This window comes from Rhincodon typus, unplaced genomic scaffold (assembly GCF_021869965.1).
Source record: "Rhincodon typus isolate 14 unplaced genomic scaffold, sRhiTyp1.1 hic_rhity00000728, whole genome shotgun sequence".
In the NCBI taxonomy this organism is placed as follows: Eukaryota; Metazoa; Chordata; class Chondrichthyes; order Orectolobiformes; family Rhincodontidae; genus Rhincodon; species Rhincodon typus.
Genome location: NW_025966366.1, coordinates 26,627 through 42,801, shown reverse-complemented (window position 1 = coordinate 42,801; position 16,175 = coordinate 26,627). Strand labels below are relative to the sequence as shown.

The 16,175-nt window shown below is 43.4% G+C and overlaps 1 protein-coding gene across 1 annotated transcript in view; it reads right to left on the bottom strand.

Annotated features, from left to right (window-relative positions):
* Window positions 1-865: 865 nt before the first annotated feature.
* The window catches only part of upf1 (UPF1 RNA helicase and ATPase), a gene marked incomplete at its 5' end in the record, with an annotated part of 41,933 nt that continues 26,623 nt past the window's right edge, over window positions 866-16,175 (bottom strand). The window contains 12 exons of the mRNA XM_048621517.1: window positions 866-3,703; window positions 4,038-4,157; window positions 4,546-4,766; window positions 5,296-5,457; window positions 5,862-5,943; window positions 7,090-7,264; window positions 8,027-8,169; window positions 8,368-8,524; window positions 8,874-8,991; window positions 9,758-9,971; window positions 11,726-11,869; window positions 13,280-13,394. Coding sequence (XP_048477474.1) covers window positions 4,041-4,157; window positions 4,546-4,766; window positions 5,296-5,457; window positions 5,862-5,943; window positions 7,090-7,264; window positions 8,027-8,169; window positions 8,368-8,524; window positions 8,874-8,991; window positions 9,758-9,971; window positions 11,726-11,869; window positions 13,280-13,394 — 1,648 coding nt within the window. The remainder of the gene's footprint in view (window positions 3,704-4,037; window positions 4,158-4,545; window positions 4,767-5,295; window positions 5,458-5,861; window positions 5,944-7,089; window positions 7,265-8,026; window positions 8,170-8,367; window positions 8,525-8,873; window positions 8,992-9,757; window positions 9,972-11,725; window positions 11,870-13,279; window positions 13,395-16,175) is intronic.

Sequence of the window (16,175 nt, the reverse complement as noted above, 5' to 3'; positions counted from 1 at the left end):
CCATTGTGCCTACACTCGAGGATGAAGCCAGTCACACTGTCCATAATCTAGGAAGATGTGATTGCACTAAAAGATTCACTAGGGTGGAATAATTCAACTCTGAAGACAGACTGCACAGTCTGGGGTTGTTTACCTTAGAGCAGAGAAAGCTGCAGAAAGGATCTGATTGAAATCTACAAAGTTTGAATGGCATATACTGGGATGAAACTTTTGCCCTCAGATAATCAGGAACAGGTGTAAGGTGAAGGGTGGGAGGTTTAGAGGATTTGATTAAAAATGTTATTCACTAATGGTTGGGTTATCTAGAACCCTACCTAACAGGCTGATAGAGGCAGGAACAAAAAATGCATTTTAGTTTAGACGAACATTTGAAACACAACATAGCATATAAGAGTATAGGCCAAGAGCTGGATGTTTGCTGTCTGGGGCAGACATGAAGGGCTGAAGATGCTGTTGAGGTCATATAGCCATAAACAAGTGAAAGGAGCTCAAGGTTTGTAAATGGTAGGGGTGGGAGACTAGTTTTCTCAAAAACAAAATGCAGGAGAAACTCCACTGATGCTGCTAGACCTGCTGAGTTTTTTTTCAGTACTTTGTTTTATTTCAGATCTCCAACAACTACAGTACTTTTATTGTAATTCTCTTGTTCTGTTCTCACTTCAGGCTGGTAAGGTGGACAGTTTAAAAGGGCATTTTATATATTTTCAATATCAAGTGAAACATCACCCTGTAGGGAAACTAACAAACAGACAGCAGCAAGCATTCAGTTAGAATAAACAGCTATAGAACACAGGCTGGGAGAAGACTAGGGTGCAAATTAAAGATGAGGTACATTCAGGCATAAGAATTTAAAACTGACCAAGGGTTATGCAGAGCTAATTTTATTAATGGTTCATGTTACAGACAAATTGGTTTAAAATAAAACAATTTAGACGAGTGGAAATGTATTTTCCCAATCTAACAGATGCAGAACCAGCACCAGAATCGTCATAGATTTTAAAATCAGAATTTCCTCTTCCTGCTACAAAGTAAAACAAAGCACAAAGCGTAAGTCAATCAGTGGAGGGGGGTGAATGAAGGTGATCTCCAATGGATTATATCTTTTACAGAGGGCTCACAGCTGAAAAATGATGAACTACCATAAACAAATGCAACTATTGAACTTCTAACAATTCCGCCAGGAAGCCAAAAACAAACAAAAAACAAACAAGTTTCATAAAAGGAGAAGCCCCTTCAGCCTGATCCCGTGCCCGAAAACATCTCGACCACTTGACAGGAGGGCTTACAGAGTTCACACCCGCCCTAAGTCCACAGCAGCTGCCTGTCAGACCGCTGGCCACCAGTAGGATTGGCATTGCTGAATAAAGAGACCATTGCATGGAGGAAGCACAGTTGCTCAAAGCCATACATTACACGTACAGCCATTAAAGAGACAACAGGCTAACCCAGTGTTCCTCAGCAACACAGCCCAATTCTTCAAATCAATCCAATTGTTACTGCAGAATTAATGAATGGGATTGACATCAGCAAAAAGAAATTGGGTAGTGAAAGGGTGAAGCTGCAAGTGGAACAAGCATATTCCCTGTGCATCTTTGTACCTTCAAGCAAACTAGACTCCACTTAAGGATGAGATGTGTTTTAAAAGGGAGTCAATAGTTGGAAGTCAAGGCCTGGAGTGACGTTCACCTTGCACACAAATACTGTGCCTTTTGTTTTAATTGAATTTTTGGACAGCTGCAAGGGTTTTCTAATATTCTGTAATGGGCAACACATTGACTTGGTTGCCAGGTCTTTTAGAGAAGCAGTGGTTCTGTATTGTAGCTAGTTGGACTTGCCCTACTCTGCCTGGTAGTGAGAATGTTCTCAATTGAATTCATGTGGAAAATGACAGACTTCATAAACCAGATTCTCTCTGCACAACAGAAACTAGGGCAAAGTGTAATACATAGTATTACAGACAAAACCCTTTCTGCATTCATTCGAGATGAAAACCCTGGCCTTCATTATTTAGTGTTCAAGACTGTCGCCCTGAACTTCAACATGGATGCAAGAGATAATTGTACAAGCTTATGTTTGCTTCTTGCCAATGATGGAAAGTTCTTTACTTTCAAAAACAGCTTAGGTTTCCCAAAACAAAAAGTTTTAATTGGGTTAGGGCCAAACAGGAATCCTGCCAGTATCCACACAATACAAATCTTTGCACTGGTATAACTACATGCACAAAGCTGTTCTAAAGGTACTTGTTTAAAAGAATTCAGTAATAAATGTAAATGACACTGAAATTAATGGAACAAATTAAGCTTCATACTTTAAAAGTTTCACTCTGATTTCTGATTTAACCCGTTACCAAGTGATTCATTTCGATGTTCAGACAAAAATTTAACAGCTGCCCAGACAATTCTTCATGTGTTCCTGCTTCCCTTAGTTTGATCCAGTCAGCATGCTGAGCCCAAAGCCAGCACGTCACACTCATGTGAAAACATTCCTGTAACCCTCCTGGCACTGGGTGCTTCACTATAGCTCTCAATGGCAATGTAAACACTGCTTGCCCAACAAAGACAATGCTGCAGTCACTTGCCTGCCTTCCTGGATTCATTGTGGGCTGGGGTGATTCTAAAGCAGGGACCGCTACTCTGCTGAAATCCCTTTGCTGATCTCATCACTCTCAGAAAGCTAGAAGCTAAAAAATCCTATTTGGAAGCAGATCATCTTAAAACAGAATATGATGGGAAAAACATCCACAATCAGCTGATTACAGTGGGTTTAAAAACCTCTTCCTTGGACTAACCAACAATGGTCTGACTGATTATTCTTGCCTGAGGAGCAGTGGCCAACATCAGCTTTTCCTGTCATTCTGTGCATTTCTAATAAATGTAAAACTTGCAAAAAAGATAACTGAGCAGAATTCTCCCACAGCCCAGTGCTGGGATCTGACAGACAGTCCACAGTTAACCCTTCATGAACCCCAACTTGGAACACCAGTTACTGCAGAAGATTTGAGAAAGCAACATGAAACAGTAGCACTGGGCAGAAAGCCTGAATCTTGAGATCAACTCACGACTTTGAAGTGAATGAAGGGGTGGAGGCACAAGGCAGCTCTGTGTCAACTGGGTTTTGCCAGAAATTAATCTTTGCTTCTCGACGGTCTAACTGCTGAAATTTACAGTATAATCGCTAATTGTAGCGTCCAGAGCACAACTGAGAGATAACATTCCCTTTTATTCCCAAAACCAAGAAGGTCTCCCACGTTCTCCAGGAAACGGGTAGTCCGGATGTAGCAGGTAACTGTTAGTTTAGCACGAGCCCCTCCTCTCTCCCTTGTTTGATGAGCTGGGAGCAGGGTCTCAGCAACATGTGGTTTCTTTCCAAGGGCGAGTTGCGTGGTAACAGCAATACAGTTTAGTAGATGTGTGAGACCAGGCCTGGCCTGGCTGACAAGGCGCACAAGTGCCCTCTATTTCTTCGTTCCTCCAGTCAATCTCCTCGTCTCAATCTGCTAGCAGTGGTCTTTCTCTCTCCTCCTCCTTTCTCCTTTTTCTCCTCTCTTCCTCCCGTTTGGTTGGTTTTTCTCTCTCCTGTTGCTCTCTCACAGTTGATGCCTCGGTAGTCGCAGTGGAAACAGGTATCCATTTTTGTTTTTATTCCCCAGATTGAATTACTGTTGAACTAAGCTTGGCTCAAGCCTAGCTCTCCTCTCCTTAACCTGGACAAACAAAGGGCGGGGGGTTGTCAAACAAAGAAAAAAACACAACCCCTATTTTTAACCATTTTGACACTAGAATAATCGCTATAAAATGTTAATTACAAGGAACAGGTACAATTGCCCAGACACTACCCCCTGCCCTCCACCACCACCACCCTCTCTCAGTACTGCTCTGTTCCCACTCCCCCAACCCTCAAATCTTCAACCCCTCACTTCCCAAACAGCTCAAGTTAGCTGCAAATGAAAGTGTGTTTTGGGGTGAATACCCCTCTGCACTTGCTGTCTGCAGCCACACTAACTAAATCTGGTGAATGGCAGCGAGAAACTTGCTTACATTCTAGTACTGTGACAGCCCAGTCACCCCATGTTGATATGCACGTTCGCCCTGGTAAGTGGAATCCTGCGACAAGGCCACGTCAATCTGAGACTTGAACTCATCTCCCAGGTAACTATCCTGGAATTAAAGAGAACATATTCCGAAATCCAATTATTTGACAAAAGCAGATTTAGGTTGAATGATAGAATTTTCAATAAGATCAGATAATCAGGATGTTACATTGCACACTTACTAGGTATAGAAGACAAAACAATGAAACAAAAGGGATGGGAAAGAAGGACAGCCAATAGAGAGGGCTTCAGAAGTTGATGGAGAGACAGAGCTGGGTAATATTAGAGGTGAAATCAGTCAGACTCTACGGCAGAGGGGGCAATTCAAAGCTCAACTTTGGGATAATGTTGCAGTTCTCAAAAACCTCAGCATATAAGCAAAGAACTCAACAGCACATGATTCTTCTTTTTTAAAGTGCTGGACAGGTGTAAGTGTGAACAGTACAAAGAATTACCTGAGAGAGTTCTGGCTGAGAAAGGCCAGGCTGGCTCATTTGAGAGGGCTGGCTCATTGAGATGTATCCCTGGGTCAGAGGCCCCTGAGAGAATGGTTGAGACACCACATCCTGACTGGCCTGGCTGTTGGGCAGATTCGACTGGCTGTTCAGCTGGTTCCCCATGCCACGGTTTCGTTGACGAGCCCCACGGCCCACTTTTCCTTTTGCGATTCCACGACCTTGAAAGAAGAAACTTGCTTTGAACCTGCCTGGCTATGACCCAAATGCTCCTAACCTGATACAAACAGAGGACAGCAGGATCTGTTGCTTTTCCAGCAGTGCATAACCCCACTGCACAAAATAAAGACCCTGAAGGTTCAGCATTCTGAATGTAATACCACATACAATTATGCAGTGATCTGAGATAGGGCTGATGAGTGCCCGAAGTGCTCAAGAAGCCAACCACAGATCCCAGCAGGCCAAGCTGCAAATGCTTCACATTTCCCTTCCAAGATGAATTAGGAACGATGGATCAGAATACACCCACTATTAAAATTCATTACGACTTAATGTGACAGGGAGTACCGAACACTAGCAATTTAAGTTTGAAAATTAAACCCTTCGGGGGTCACTAATTTCAGAATTGTAACTTCTGCATAAAATATCAATACCCTTACAACCCGAGTATCCAGTACTTTGGTTCCAGTTCATCCAGCATCCCACCCTAGGACATCACACTAACCCTGATACATCCATCTCTGTGCTCACCTGCTGCTGGTCCATTTGCTTGTCCAAAGTACCCAGGTGGTGGCATTGGGGGCATCATCAGGTTAAAGGGAATGGGGATGTTCATTGCAGCAACGTGACTGGGGCTGGCTCCAATCATCCCAATCTGGTCATGAGTTTGAAAGTACATGTTGGATGGACGACCTGCTGAAGGAGAAAGTAGTGCAAATATTAGGAGAAACTTGCCTGAGGAGCCCCAACAGTCACCCAGCACATTATACTAGGACATGGGGGACTAGTTTACATGCCGCTTATGGACAACAGTGACAATTTTCATGCAAGGTAGTAGGGGTGCAAGTAGGCTTATTGCATTAGGGTTAATTCCCTTTCCCATTTTTTTTCATCATAGTTCCTTAATGTTCACAGCAACAAGATGAGAATTTCAATGAACATCTATGGAACCAGACACAGTAAGAAACAACAACACAGTATCACAACTGATTTAAGACAACAAGCCCATAATAGCGAAATGTAGGGCATAAACTGATGAAACATTCTGTTGGACTAAACTATTTAAAATTCAAAACTGAGATCAAATACAATCTTACCCTGGCCACTCCTGTCATATACAGAGCCTGGGATGATAGCTTCTCGAGCATCGTACATAGCTGTCGTCATGAACCGGGCTCCCTAAAACACAACAATATTGATTACAGCATCTCTGCTATACAAATATAGAACTACTATTGATAAGAAACTTTTTGAATATTGAACACCAGTCAATTAGCTGAAGTCCAACAAAACTATTAAAATCTGCAACGGGAGAAGTACAATAGAGTCAAGTCAAAGCATGCTATAATCTAGTCTAAAAAGGTGACCATTTAAGCATGGTCAATTTTTGTAAAAAACCTATCTGGTTACCTAGGGAAGAGAAGCTGCTTTCCTTACATGGTTTGGCTTACACACAATTCCTTGCCAACAATGCCCAAATCCCATGTAACAAAAACTAATGCTATGCAGACACTAGAATACAGCCCTTTCAAATAGGAGTCAGGTTAACACATCAAAGTCAAGCTATCATTTAGCAGAGGAAGAAGAGTATGTCAGTTGTAAGCAGCCAGCTTCCCGCTGAGATCTCAGGCCACGCATCAGAACACATACTAAGAAAAGTTAGAACCATTCCTACTAAAAGGGTTAATTGTGAAGATGGCTCTCTGCTTTCCTAACTTCAACCAAGAAAGGAAAGTATGTAAAACCCTGTACTGCACCAGAAGTCTGACATGAAACACTGTAAATGTCATGTCTGTTCTTGTTTTATTCACTCCTGGGATATGAACGTCACTGGCTGGGCCAGAATTATTACCCATTCTTCGTTCTTCTTGAGAAGGTGGTGAGCTGCCTTCTTGAACCGCTGCAGTCCATGTGCTGTAAGTGGACCCACAATGCCCTTGGGAGGGAATTCCAGGATTTTGACCCAGTGAAACTAAAGGAACGGCAATATATTTCCAAGACAGGATGGTGATTGGCTTGGAAGGGAATTTGCAGTTGATGGTGTTCCCATTGTAAATGTAGGGAGGAGCCTCATCCAAACAAACTGGACTGAGATAAATTAATTACTTTTCACTATATCACACAAGTTTGCAAATTTTATGGATGAAGTGTGGGTATCCAGAACATGCCAAAACTTGCTGGTCTGCACACGGCGGGGGAATGAGGCTAACCTTGGCTACAATCACAGTTTGACCAACAGGGAACCAGCTAATCTACTACAAACCTAATGCAAGCAGTTGGCGACTTGGGGCCAGCAGTTAAACATTGGCTGGACAGTTTGCTCACCGGATTGATGGTGTTGACAAGCTTCCGTGGTTTGCTGAACTGCATCAGACTCTCGCGGAGATTGTTCAGTGGTCCCTCCACCAGCACTTTCTGCTCTTTGTAGTAATTCAGCAGGTGATTCCACAGTGGCTGTTTGGACAGAGCCTTTGGATTTCCCACAATAATCACACCATATCTGCCAAGCAGAATCGATACAACACATCAGCAACTTGCAGCTTGGATCAAAGGGGAAAATCCAATGATCTACTGGCCCAATCTAACAGCTCGATCCAAATCATAGATCCAAGATTCTCCAGGATTCACCTCAAAGAGTGATCCACTTAACATGGGTGTAAAGAAAAAGTGGTCATACAAGGAACAGTAGTTCCTGTACACTGCCCCAAACAGGAATCTTGAAATTTGAATTGCAGGTGTTTGTACTACTAACCAGTAGTTCAAATACCACCCACCCATAGGGCATATTCTCCCAGTCATACAGAAAATCAATTCATATCTTCTAAACGGAGCAGAAGTGGCAGTTTGTTCGTGGCAATGCAAGGGTCCGATTCAAGGATAAGAACAGAAAGGATTATCAGCAGGGCAAAGAAGCAGATACACAAAACGAGAAGCATCTTGTCCTTTACAAGTTACAGAATTGGGATAAATACTGTTTCCACTGACAGAACATAGGGATAGTAGCAGTACCAGTAACAGTGATCCGTTACAATTCGATACCATGCTACAAGCCACAGCCATCCACAAACACTTCTCACTTTACTCTCGAAGTGTTGTCCCTGATAAGAGGAGATTCACTCAGGATCAAGGACTAACATGACATCCCCAGCGACATGAGATATAGTGAGATAACATTTAGGACCTGATCTTGTACCATCCTGCAACCTAACTCTTCACTTTGTCCTGTACCATCTCCCCCTCATACTCTTTTGCATCCAGTCACCTCGCTCTTGTGAGGGCAACATTCAGTCGCCGTGGGTCATTGAGAAATCCAATGCCTTGATGCTCATTGGCTCGGACACACGATAGGATGATGAAGTCCTTCTCTCGGCCTTGGAATGCATCAACACTGGCAATTTCTACCTCCTGAATCATGAGCACAAACAAGAATTTTACATCTTCCAACCGTTTGGTTGTCACACACTAATCAATCATTAGAAAACACCAAAATACCACAATTATACTCCTGTAATTATTGTTAGTGTCTCAGAAAAAGCATAATCAAATACAGCAACCAAATCTTGACAGTTCGCTTAAAAAGCATCAAGATACTTATAATGCTACCTGATAGAGTTTGGTGTGAAGGGAGCCACTGAACTGCATGTACTGCACCAGGTAGGATCGCTGTCCCTCATATGGTGTGATGATGCCGATTTGATCTGGCTTAGCACCTGCCTTCAGCAATTTGGTGGTGATCTTCTCTACATTGGCTGCCTCAGTCCTGAAAATGGAGTAAGGTTCAATTTCACTTCAACAAACATTATAAAATCTGGTGATTTTAACAAACAGCTTTCCATTGTAATCTGAACCCAACTATAGGTTAAAAAAATCTTACTGCGTCCAAAATTGGCTGCTGCACTTTGAAAGTGATTCATAGATCATGAAGTGGGAGACAAAGTGTGCATCATTTGAAAAATAAGATTCTTTGCACCTCTCCCAAAAAGCAAAGGAATGACAACTTGCTTAATTTGTGAAGAATTATCCTGAAGAATGTTTGATTAAAAATATACGTTATCTTTCAAGTGGCTTCAGAGCTCAAAAGGATTAGGATCTGTTAACCATAAACATACCTATTGAGGTAGGAGGTCCCTGAACTAGCAATTTCCTCCTGGCCCTGGGTTACATAGAAGAACATTGGTTTGTCTGGCTGTGGCCATTGGAAATCGAAGCCTTTCTTAACACGATCCGCTGTGAAATCAAAAGATCATCAGAACAACAATGACAGGTCCATCCACTTGCCTTGTCCATACACTCACGCAAGACGACTCGCACTGTTAAATCTACTATTACAGCAATAAGACACTTAAGAACCTCCCAAATCAAATTATTTACAATCCAGTTAGGTTGCTAAATTTGCTGACAAAATAAAGTGATGGGGACTGAGTTGCCAGAATTACTAACCATTTTGTTGATTAAAAACAAAATGTTTTTGTAGCTTTAATCTAATTCACCAATGTAAAGAGTTTTGGTTGGGTTTACTTGGAAATAAAAATGGTGTTGAACACTCTACATTCTGAGGATGTGCTGTGTACCTATTTTTGGGTGATCTATTTTAGTTTGGGAAATATGGCTTCTACTGTCACCAGTTTCTCCACCATCAGTCACAATGACACTGGAATGGCAAACTGAACCAACATTCCAGCAAGTGGGTAAAAAGCAGATCCATTATAGTTTCAAGTTTTATAACTAGGGAAGGGGATCATCCACAAATAGTCACACTCAAGGGGGCCCCTAAATCAAATTCCCATGCTGACCTCCAAAAACACCAGCAAATATGACTGTAGGAAATGGTTGCTAGTGCACAAGAGAAGCAAAATTAATCTTCAGCACATACAGAATCTTAATAACAGGTACACAGAAACTTAATTGCCTAAAGGACATAGGTTTAGGGATCTGTTTGCAAATGAGGATTTAAGGAGAAATTTGCAAATTACCCCACTTCTAACATTCATACCTGCTGTGACACCATTTTGCAGTGAGCCCTCATAGAAGATATTGGATGGAAAGGCACTGAGAGCTGGATGCATCCGGTATTGAACCTGCAGACGAATTGGTCGGATCCCCAGGACAACCAGACGCTCAAACAGCGACTGAGACAGACCAGCTTTAGCAGCTTTCTTACACATTACCACTGGACCAAGCTGGCAATGGTCACCCACCAGGATCAGCTGTAACAGAAAGACAGCACACAGCTCCAGTTCACTGTTATACTCACGTACCAGCTGCTAACCTCATTCTCATGTCTCAGTCAAAAGGAAAACTTTGAATATTGCTGAGTCATCTCACCCAGTATAAACCATGAAGTTAGTTCCTCTTGTACAAAGTCTGAATTCAATCCACAATGTGATCAAAACCCTCTCCCCTTACTGTAGGGGTCTCCATGAAACATCACCTGGTATTGTCAAAACATACAATGGACAAATCCATCCACATATTCACAGCTCTAACCAGATTAACCCCAATTCAGTTTATACAGCAAATCACAGTGGATAAGTCCATGCATCTTTTTGGGAATCGGAGTTTCCTTCCCTCAAAGACTTTAGTCAACCAGATGTGTTTTTCTGACAACCGACAATGGGTTTATGGGCTTCATTCCAGACGTTTATTGAACTCAAATTCAACCAACTGCCCCATGGTAGGATTCTAAGCCAGGCCCAGGGAACATTACCAGGGTCTCTGGATTAATAGTCCAGCAATGGGAGGCATGGGATTCAGGGAAATTTGGCTGTCTGGATACAAAACTGGCTGTCCAATAGAAGACAGAGGGTGGTAGTAGATGGAAAGCATGCAGCCTGGAGCTCGGTGATCAGTGGTGTTCCGCAGGGATCTGTTCTGGGACGTCTGCTCGTTGTGATCTTTATAAATACTTGGATGAGGAAGTGGAAGGGTGTGTTAGTAAGTTTGCCGATGACACGAAGGATGGTGGAGTTGTGACAGCGTGGAGGGCTGTTGTAGGTTGCAACAGGACATTGACAGAATGCAGAGCTGGGCAAAGAAGTGACAGAGGGAATTCAACCCAGAAAAGTGTGGAAGGTTGAATTTGAATGCAGAATACAGGATTAATGACAGGATTCTCGGAGTGTGGAGGAACAGAGGGATCTTGGGGTCCATGTCCACAGATCCCTCAAAGTTGCTACACAAGTCGATAGGATGGTTAAGAAGGCGTATGGTGTGTTGACTTTCATTGGCAGGGGAATTGAGTTTAAGAGCAGTGAGGTTATGCTGCAGCTCTATAAAACTCTGGTTAGACCACATTTGGAATATTGTGTTCAGTTCTGGTCACCTCATTGCAGGAAAGATGTGGAAGCTTTAGAGAGGGTGCAGAAGAGATTTACCAGGATGCTGCCTAGACTGGAGGGCAGGTCTTATGAGGAAAGGTGGAGGGAGCTAGGGCTTTTCTCAATGGAGCGAAGGAGGATGAGAGGTGACTTGATAGAGGTGTACAAGTTGATGAGAGGCATAGATTGAGTGGATAGTCAGAGACTTTTTCCCAGCGGAAAAATCATGAGGGGGCATAATTTTAAGGTGATTGGAGGAAGGTATGGGGAGATGTCAGTAGTAGGTTCTTCAGACAGAGAGTGGTGGGTGCGTGGAATGCGCTGCCGGCAGTGGTAGTGGAGTCAGATACTTTAAGAGACTTTTAAGCGACTGTTGAATAGGCACATGGAGGATAGTAAAATGTAGGGTATGCAGGGTAGATTGATCTTAGTAGGATAATAGATCAGCACAACATCGTAGGCCGAAGGGCCTGTACTGTTCTACGTTCTTTGTTCAATAATACCACTCGACCATCACCTCCCCATACCAACTGCCAATTAATCAGAATTTCTGACATCTGTACATTAGATCCACAAAGTGAAAACAGGCCTTGTCTTCAGAACATAAAGCCCAGTTACATTACTTGCAACACTGGTTGACATACCTGCTTTGCTCCCAGCACCACAGGGACCATACATTCAGGCTCTGTGGCCTGTGTGCTCTCATCAATGAGAATAGAACGGAACTGCATCTTAGCCAGGCGTGGGTCACCAGCTCCTACACAGGTACAGCAAATAACATCTGCATTCTGGAAAAAACAGATTTAGCAGACAAGAACTCGGTCAAAACTCAAAAACTTTTCAAATATAACTGTTGCAATATTCAGCCTCATCTGTAATACCTCAGCCCAGCATATCCCTCACCCTCCTGTTTCCAAAGATGGAGAACCGACCCTAGTTCAAAGGAGGAAGGACAGCATGCCAGGAGAAGCGCCAGATATGCCTAAACTGAGTCATTAACCTGGTAAAACTACCATGCAGGATTTACCTGGGTGGCAAACGGCATAAGAGCAAGTGATTGACAGAGCCAACTGATCCCACAATCAACATATCATTTCGAATATCTGCAGTCCTCCAATATGGATAATTAAACTAACTAAGGTGGAAGTTCCACAGATTTTCCCATCCTCAGTAATGGGGAGCCCAACATGTCAGTGCAAAACATAAGGCTGAAGCATTTGCATCAGTCTTCAAACACAGTTGAATGGATGATCAACTGCCTCGTCTCACCCACGGGGTCCACAGTATCATCATAGAAGCCAATCTTCAACCAAATCGAGTCATTCCAGGTGGTATTGAGAAATATCTGAAGGTACCTGGATACCACAAAGCCTATGAGCTCTGACAACATTCTGGCAATAGTATTCAAGACTTGTGCCCTAGAACCAACTGTGCCCTCAGCCAAGCTGTTGTAGTACAGTTACAACACTGACGTCTAACCAGCAATGTGCAAAATTGCCCAAGGATGTCAAGTCCACACAAAAAAAAAAAGGACAAATCCAACCTGGTCACCAGCCACCTCTCTTTCCGCCACCGCCCCTTTCCATACCACCTTCAACCTTCACTCCCTTCACAAACTGCCATGGTGCCTTGACAGCACCATCCAAATTTGTAATCTCTACCTTGAAGTACAGGGGCAGTAGAAATGAGTAAAACCACCACCTGCAAGTTCCCCTCCAAGTCAGTCACCATCCTGACTTGGAAATATATCACCATTCCTTCACTGTTACGGAGTCAAAATCCTGCAACTGGAACCCTAACAGCACCATGGGACTACCTACACTCCAAGGGCTGCAGCTATTCAAATAGGCAGCCCATTATCACTTTCCCAAGGGTAATTTGGAATGGATTCAAAAATGCTGGCTTTGACAGTCACTCCCACATCCTGTGAATAAATATATCTCTCCAATCCATCTAAGGACAGAGGCCCTTTCCCAAACCCTCAAAGCAGGTTTTCCTGGTCTGCTTCTTGAAACTCTACTTGACTACAACTCCACAATTTTTCAGTCACTCTCCCTAGGACAGATGGCTGACAACACCCCTCTCTAGGCCTCAGCACTGTCAATATGAACTTTATGCTGACACCCAGCACATACACTAGGGAGTTATGCAGCATACAATTTATGAAATGGAAATCAGGATTGTGACAGATTTCTCACCATCAGCAGTTCCCGCTCAGCTGTCCTTTTGAGAGCACGGTAGCGTTTCTCATCTGCAGATGACAACTCGCCAGTCTCATCCTTTAACTGCTGCAACTTTTGCAGTTCAGGCATACTGTCAAACAGGGCAAACATGTTATATGATGTAAACACCAGTTATCAAAGACACACAAATTAGGGAAATTTGGGCTATACTCCAGACTGCATTGTCATATATATGAATTTGTGCATTAGCTACACGATACAGCAATGGACAAACGCAACATATTTTGCCACTGCAGTTACTGATGGCCCTCAACAAGTTGGTAACTACAACTCAGCCAGAACTAGTCACACTCTCATACTTGTACTCTGTTGGGAGCAGCTTCCAAATATGTAGATTAGGATCACCTTGATGAAGCATAACCCACACTCAAGAACAGCTTAGTTTTCTACGAGAGATCTGCTACTTTAGCTTGCACTGCATGTGAAACGTAAAAGAATTACCAAGTCTAGAGAGCGAGAGGCTAAGGCAAAAGATCAGGAATGACCGCTCAAACTCAATCAAGCAAGGGTTAAAAAAATTTAGACAAAGCTGTCATTCCTGATTACCATCCATATATTTTGGGAAAGGGAAGGGATGAGCAATGATGCTTTATGTGGTCAAGTACACCAGGCTAAATGAATGGCTCCATTGCCAGTGTGGAGCCATATCCTTCAGAGATACCAGGTAGAGAGCTCAGCATTACAGAATGTCGTCATAAATCCACCAATTACAACTTTGTCTTAGTTACAAGCAATTTCAGTCCCCTGTATGATCTTTGACTTAGAGATTACTATCATAGGCTTGGATCTTGTGCAGATTCTTGCATTTTCATTATGATGGGCAAGTGCTAAAACAATTAATGCACAATACTAAGCTATTAATTGGTGAAAAAATGTAATTAGGGCCAATCCATCACAAACAGAACTCTCGGTCAATCGAGTCAACACTGACACTCCAAACAGCATCCCAACTAGACCCAGCCCCGACCTTATAACCCTGCATTTCCCATGAATAGTCCACCAATGTGAACACCCCTGGACATTATGGGCAATTTAGCATGGCCAATCCACCTAACCTGTACATCTCTGGACCATGGGAGGAAACCCACACAGACTCCAGGAGAATACGCAAACTCCACACAGATAGACAGGCACTCGAGGCTGGAATCAAACCTGTTAACCACTGAGCCACTGTGCCGCCCGAAATATGAGAGTGACAGACTCTGCAGACTACAGTGTAAAGTAATCATGAAATGCTGTATATAAGATGGGAACCGGAGCTACAGATCAGAGGGTGGGGTAGCTGGTGCATAGACAGATACAGCATGCAGAGTCCGTGAGGAAGGATAGAGAGTTGAAAGGGCAAAGTTGCAGCCTGTGTGATGGATTGAAGTGCGTCTATTTTAACGCAAGAAGTGTCAGGAATAAGAGTGATGAACTTAGAGCATGGATCAGTACTCAGAATTATGATGTTGTGGTCATTACGGAGACTTGGATAACACAGGGGCAGGAATGGTTGTTGGATGTTCTGGGGTATAGATCTTTCAAAAGAAATAGGGAGGGAGGTAAAAGAGGTGGGGGAGTGGCATTGCTAATCAGGAATGGTATCACAGCTGCAGAAAGGGAGGTTAGCGAGGAGGGTTTGTCTACTGAGTCAGTATGGGTGGAAGTCAGAAACAGGAAAGCAGCAGTCACTTTATTGCGAATTTTCTATAGGCCCCCCAATAGCAACAGAGACACTGAGGAACAGATTGGGAGGTAGATTTTGGAAAGGTGCAGAAGTAATAGGGTTGTTGTCATGGGTGACTTCAATTTCCCTAATATAGACTAGAACCTCCTAAGTGCAAATAGTTTGGATGGAGCAGATTTTCTCAGGTGTATCCAGGAAGGATTTCTGACTAAATATGTAGCTAGACCGACTAGAGGGGAGGCCACATTGGATTTAGTGCTTGGCAATGAACCAGGCCAGGTGACAGATCTCTCAGAGGGAGAACATTTCGGTGATAGTGATCACAACTCCCTGACCTTTACTACAGTCATAGAGAGGGATTAGAGCAGACAGTATGGGAAAATATTTAATTGGGGGAGGGGGAATTACAATGCTAATTGGCAGGAACTGCGGAGCATAAATTGGGAACAGATGTTCTCAGGGAAATGTCCTTGCCACGGGTGCTGGAAATTTTTGTCCCACTGAGGCAAGGAAAGGATGGTAAGGCGAAGGAACCTTGGATGACAAGACATCTGGAACATCTACTCGAGAGGATGAAGGAAGCAAGGATTGGACAGGGCTCTAGAGGGTTACAAGATAACCAGGAAGAAACTGAAGAATGGACTTCAGAGAGCTAGAAGGGGGCATGAAAAAGCCTTGGCTGGTAGCATCAAGGAAAACCAAGGCATTCTATATTTATGTGAGGAACAAGAGGATGGACATAGTGAGGGTAGGGCCGATCATGGGTAGTGGAGGGAACTTGTGCGCTGAGACGGAGGTGGTAGGGGAGGTCCTTAATGAATATTTTGCTTCAGTAGTCACCAGTGAGAGGGACCTTCACGTTTGTGAGGACAGCATGGAACAGGCAGGTACGCTCGAACAGGTTGATGTTAGTAAAGAGGATGTGCTAGAAATTTTGAAAACAATGAGGACAGATAGTCCCCTGGGCCAGATGGGATATACCCAAGGTTACTTGGTATAAATGACTTGGATGAGGAAGCAGAAGGGTGGATTAATAAGGTTGCCGAGGACACGAAGGTTGGAGGAGATGTGGACAGCGTGGAGGGCTGTTGTAGGTTGCAACAAGTCATTGACAGGATGCAGAGCTGGGCAAAGAAGTGGCAGATGGAATTCAACCCAGAAAAGTGTGAAGGGATTCATTTT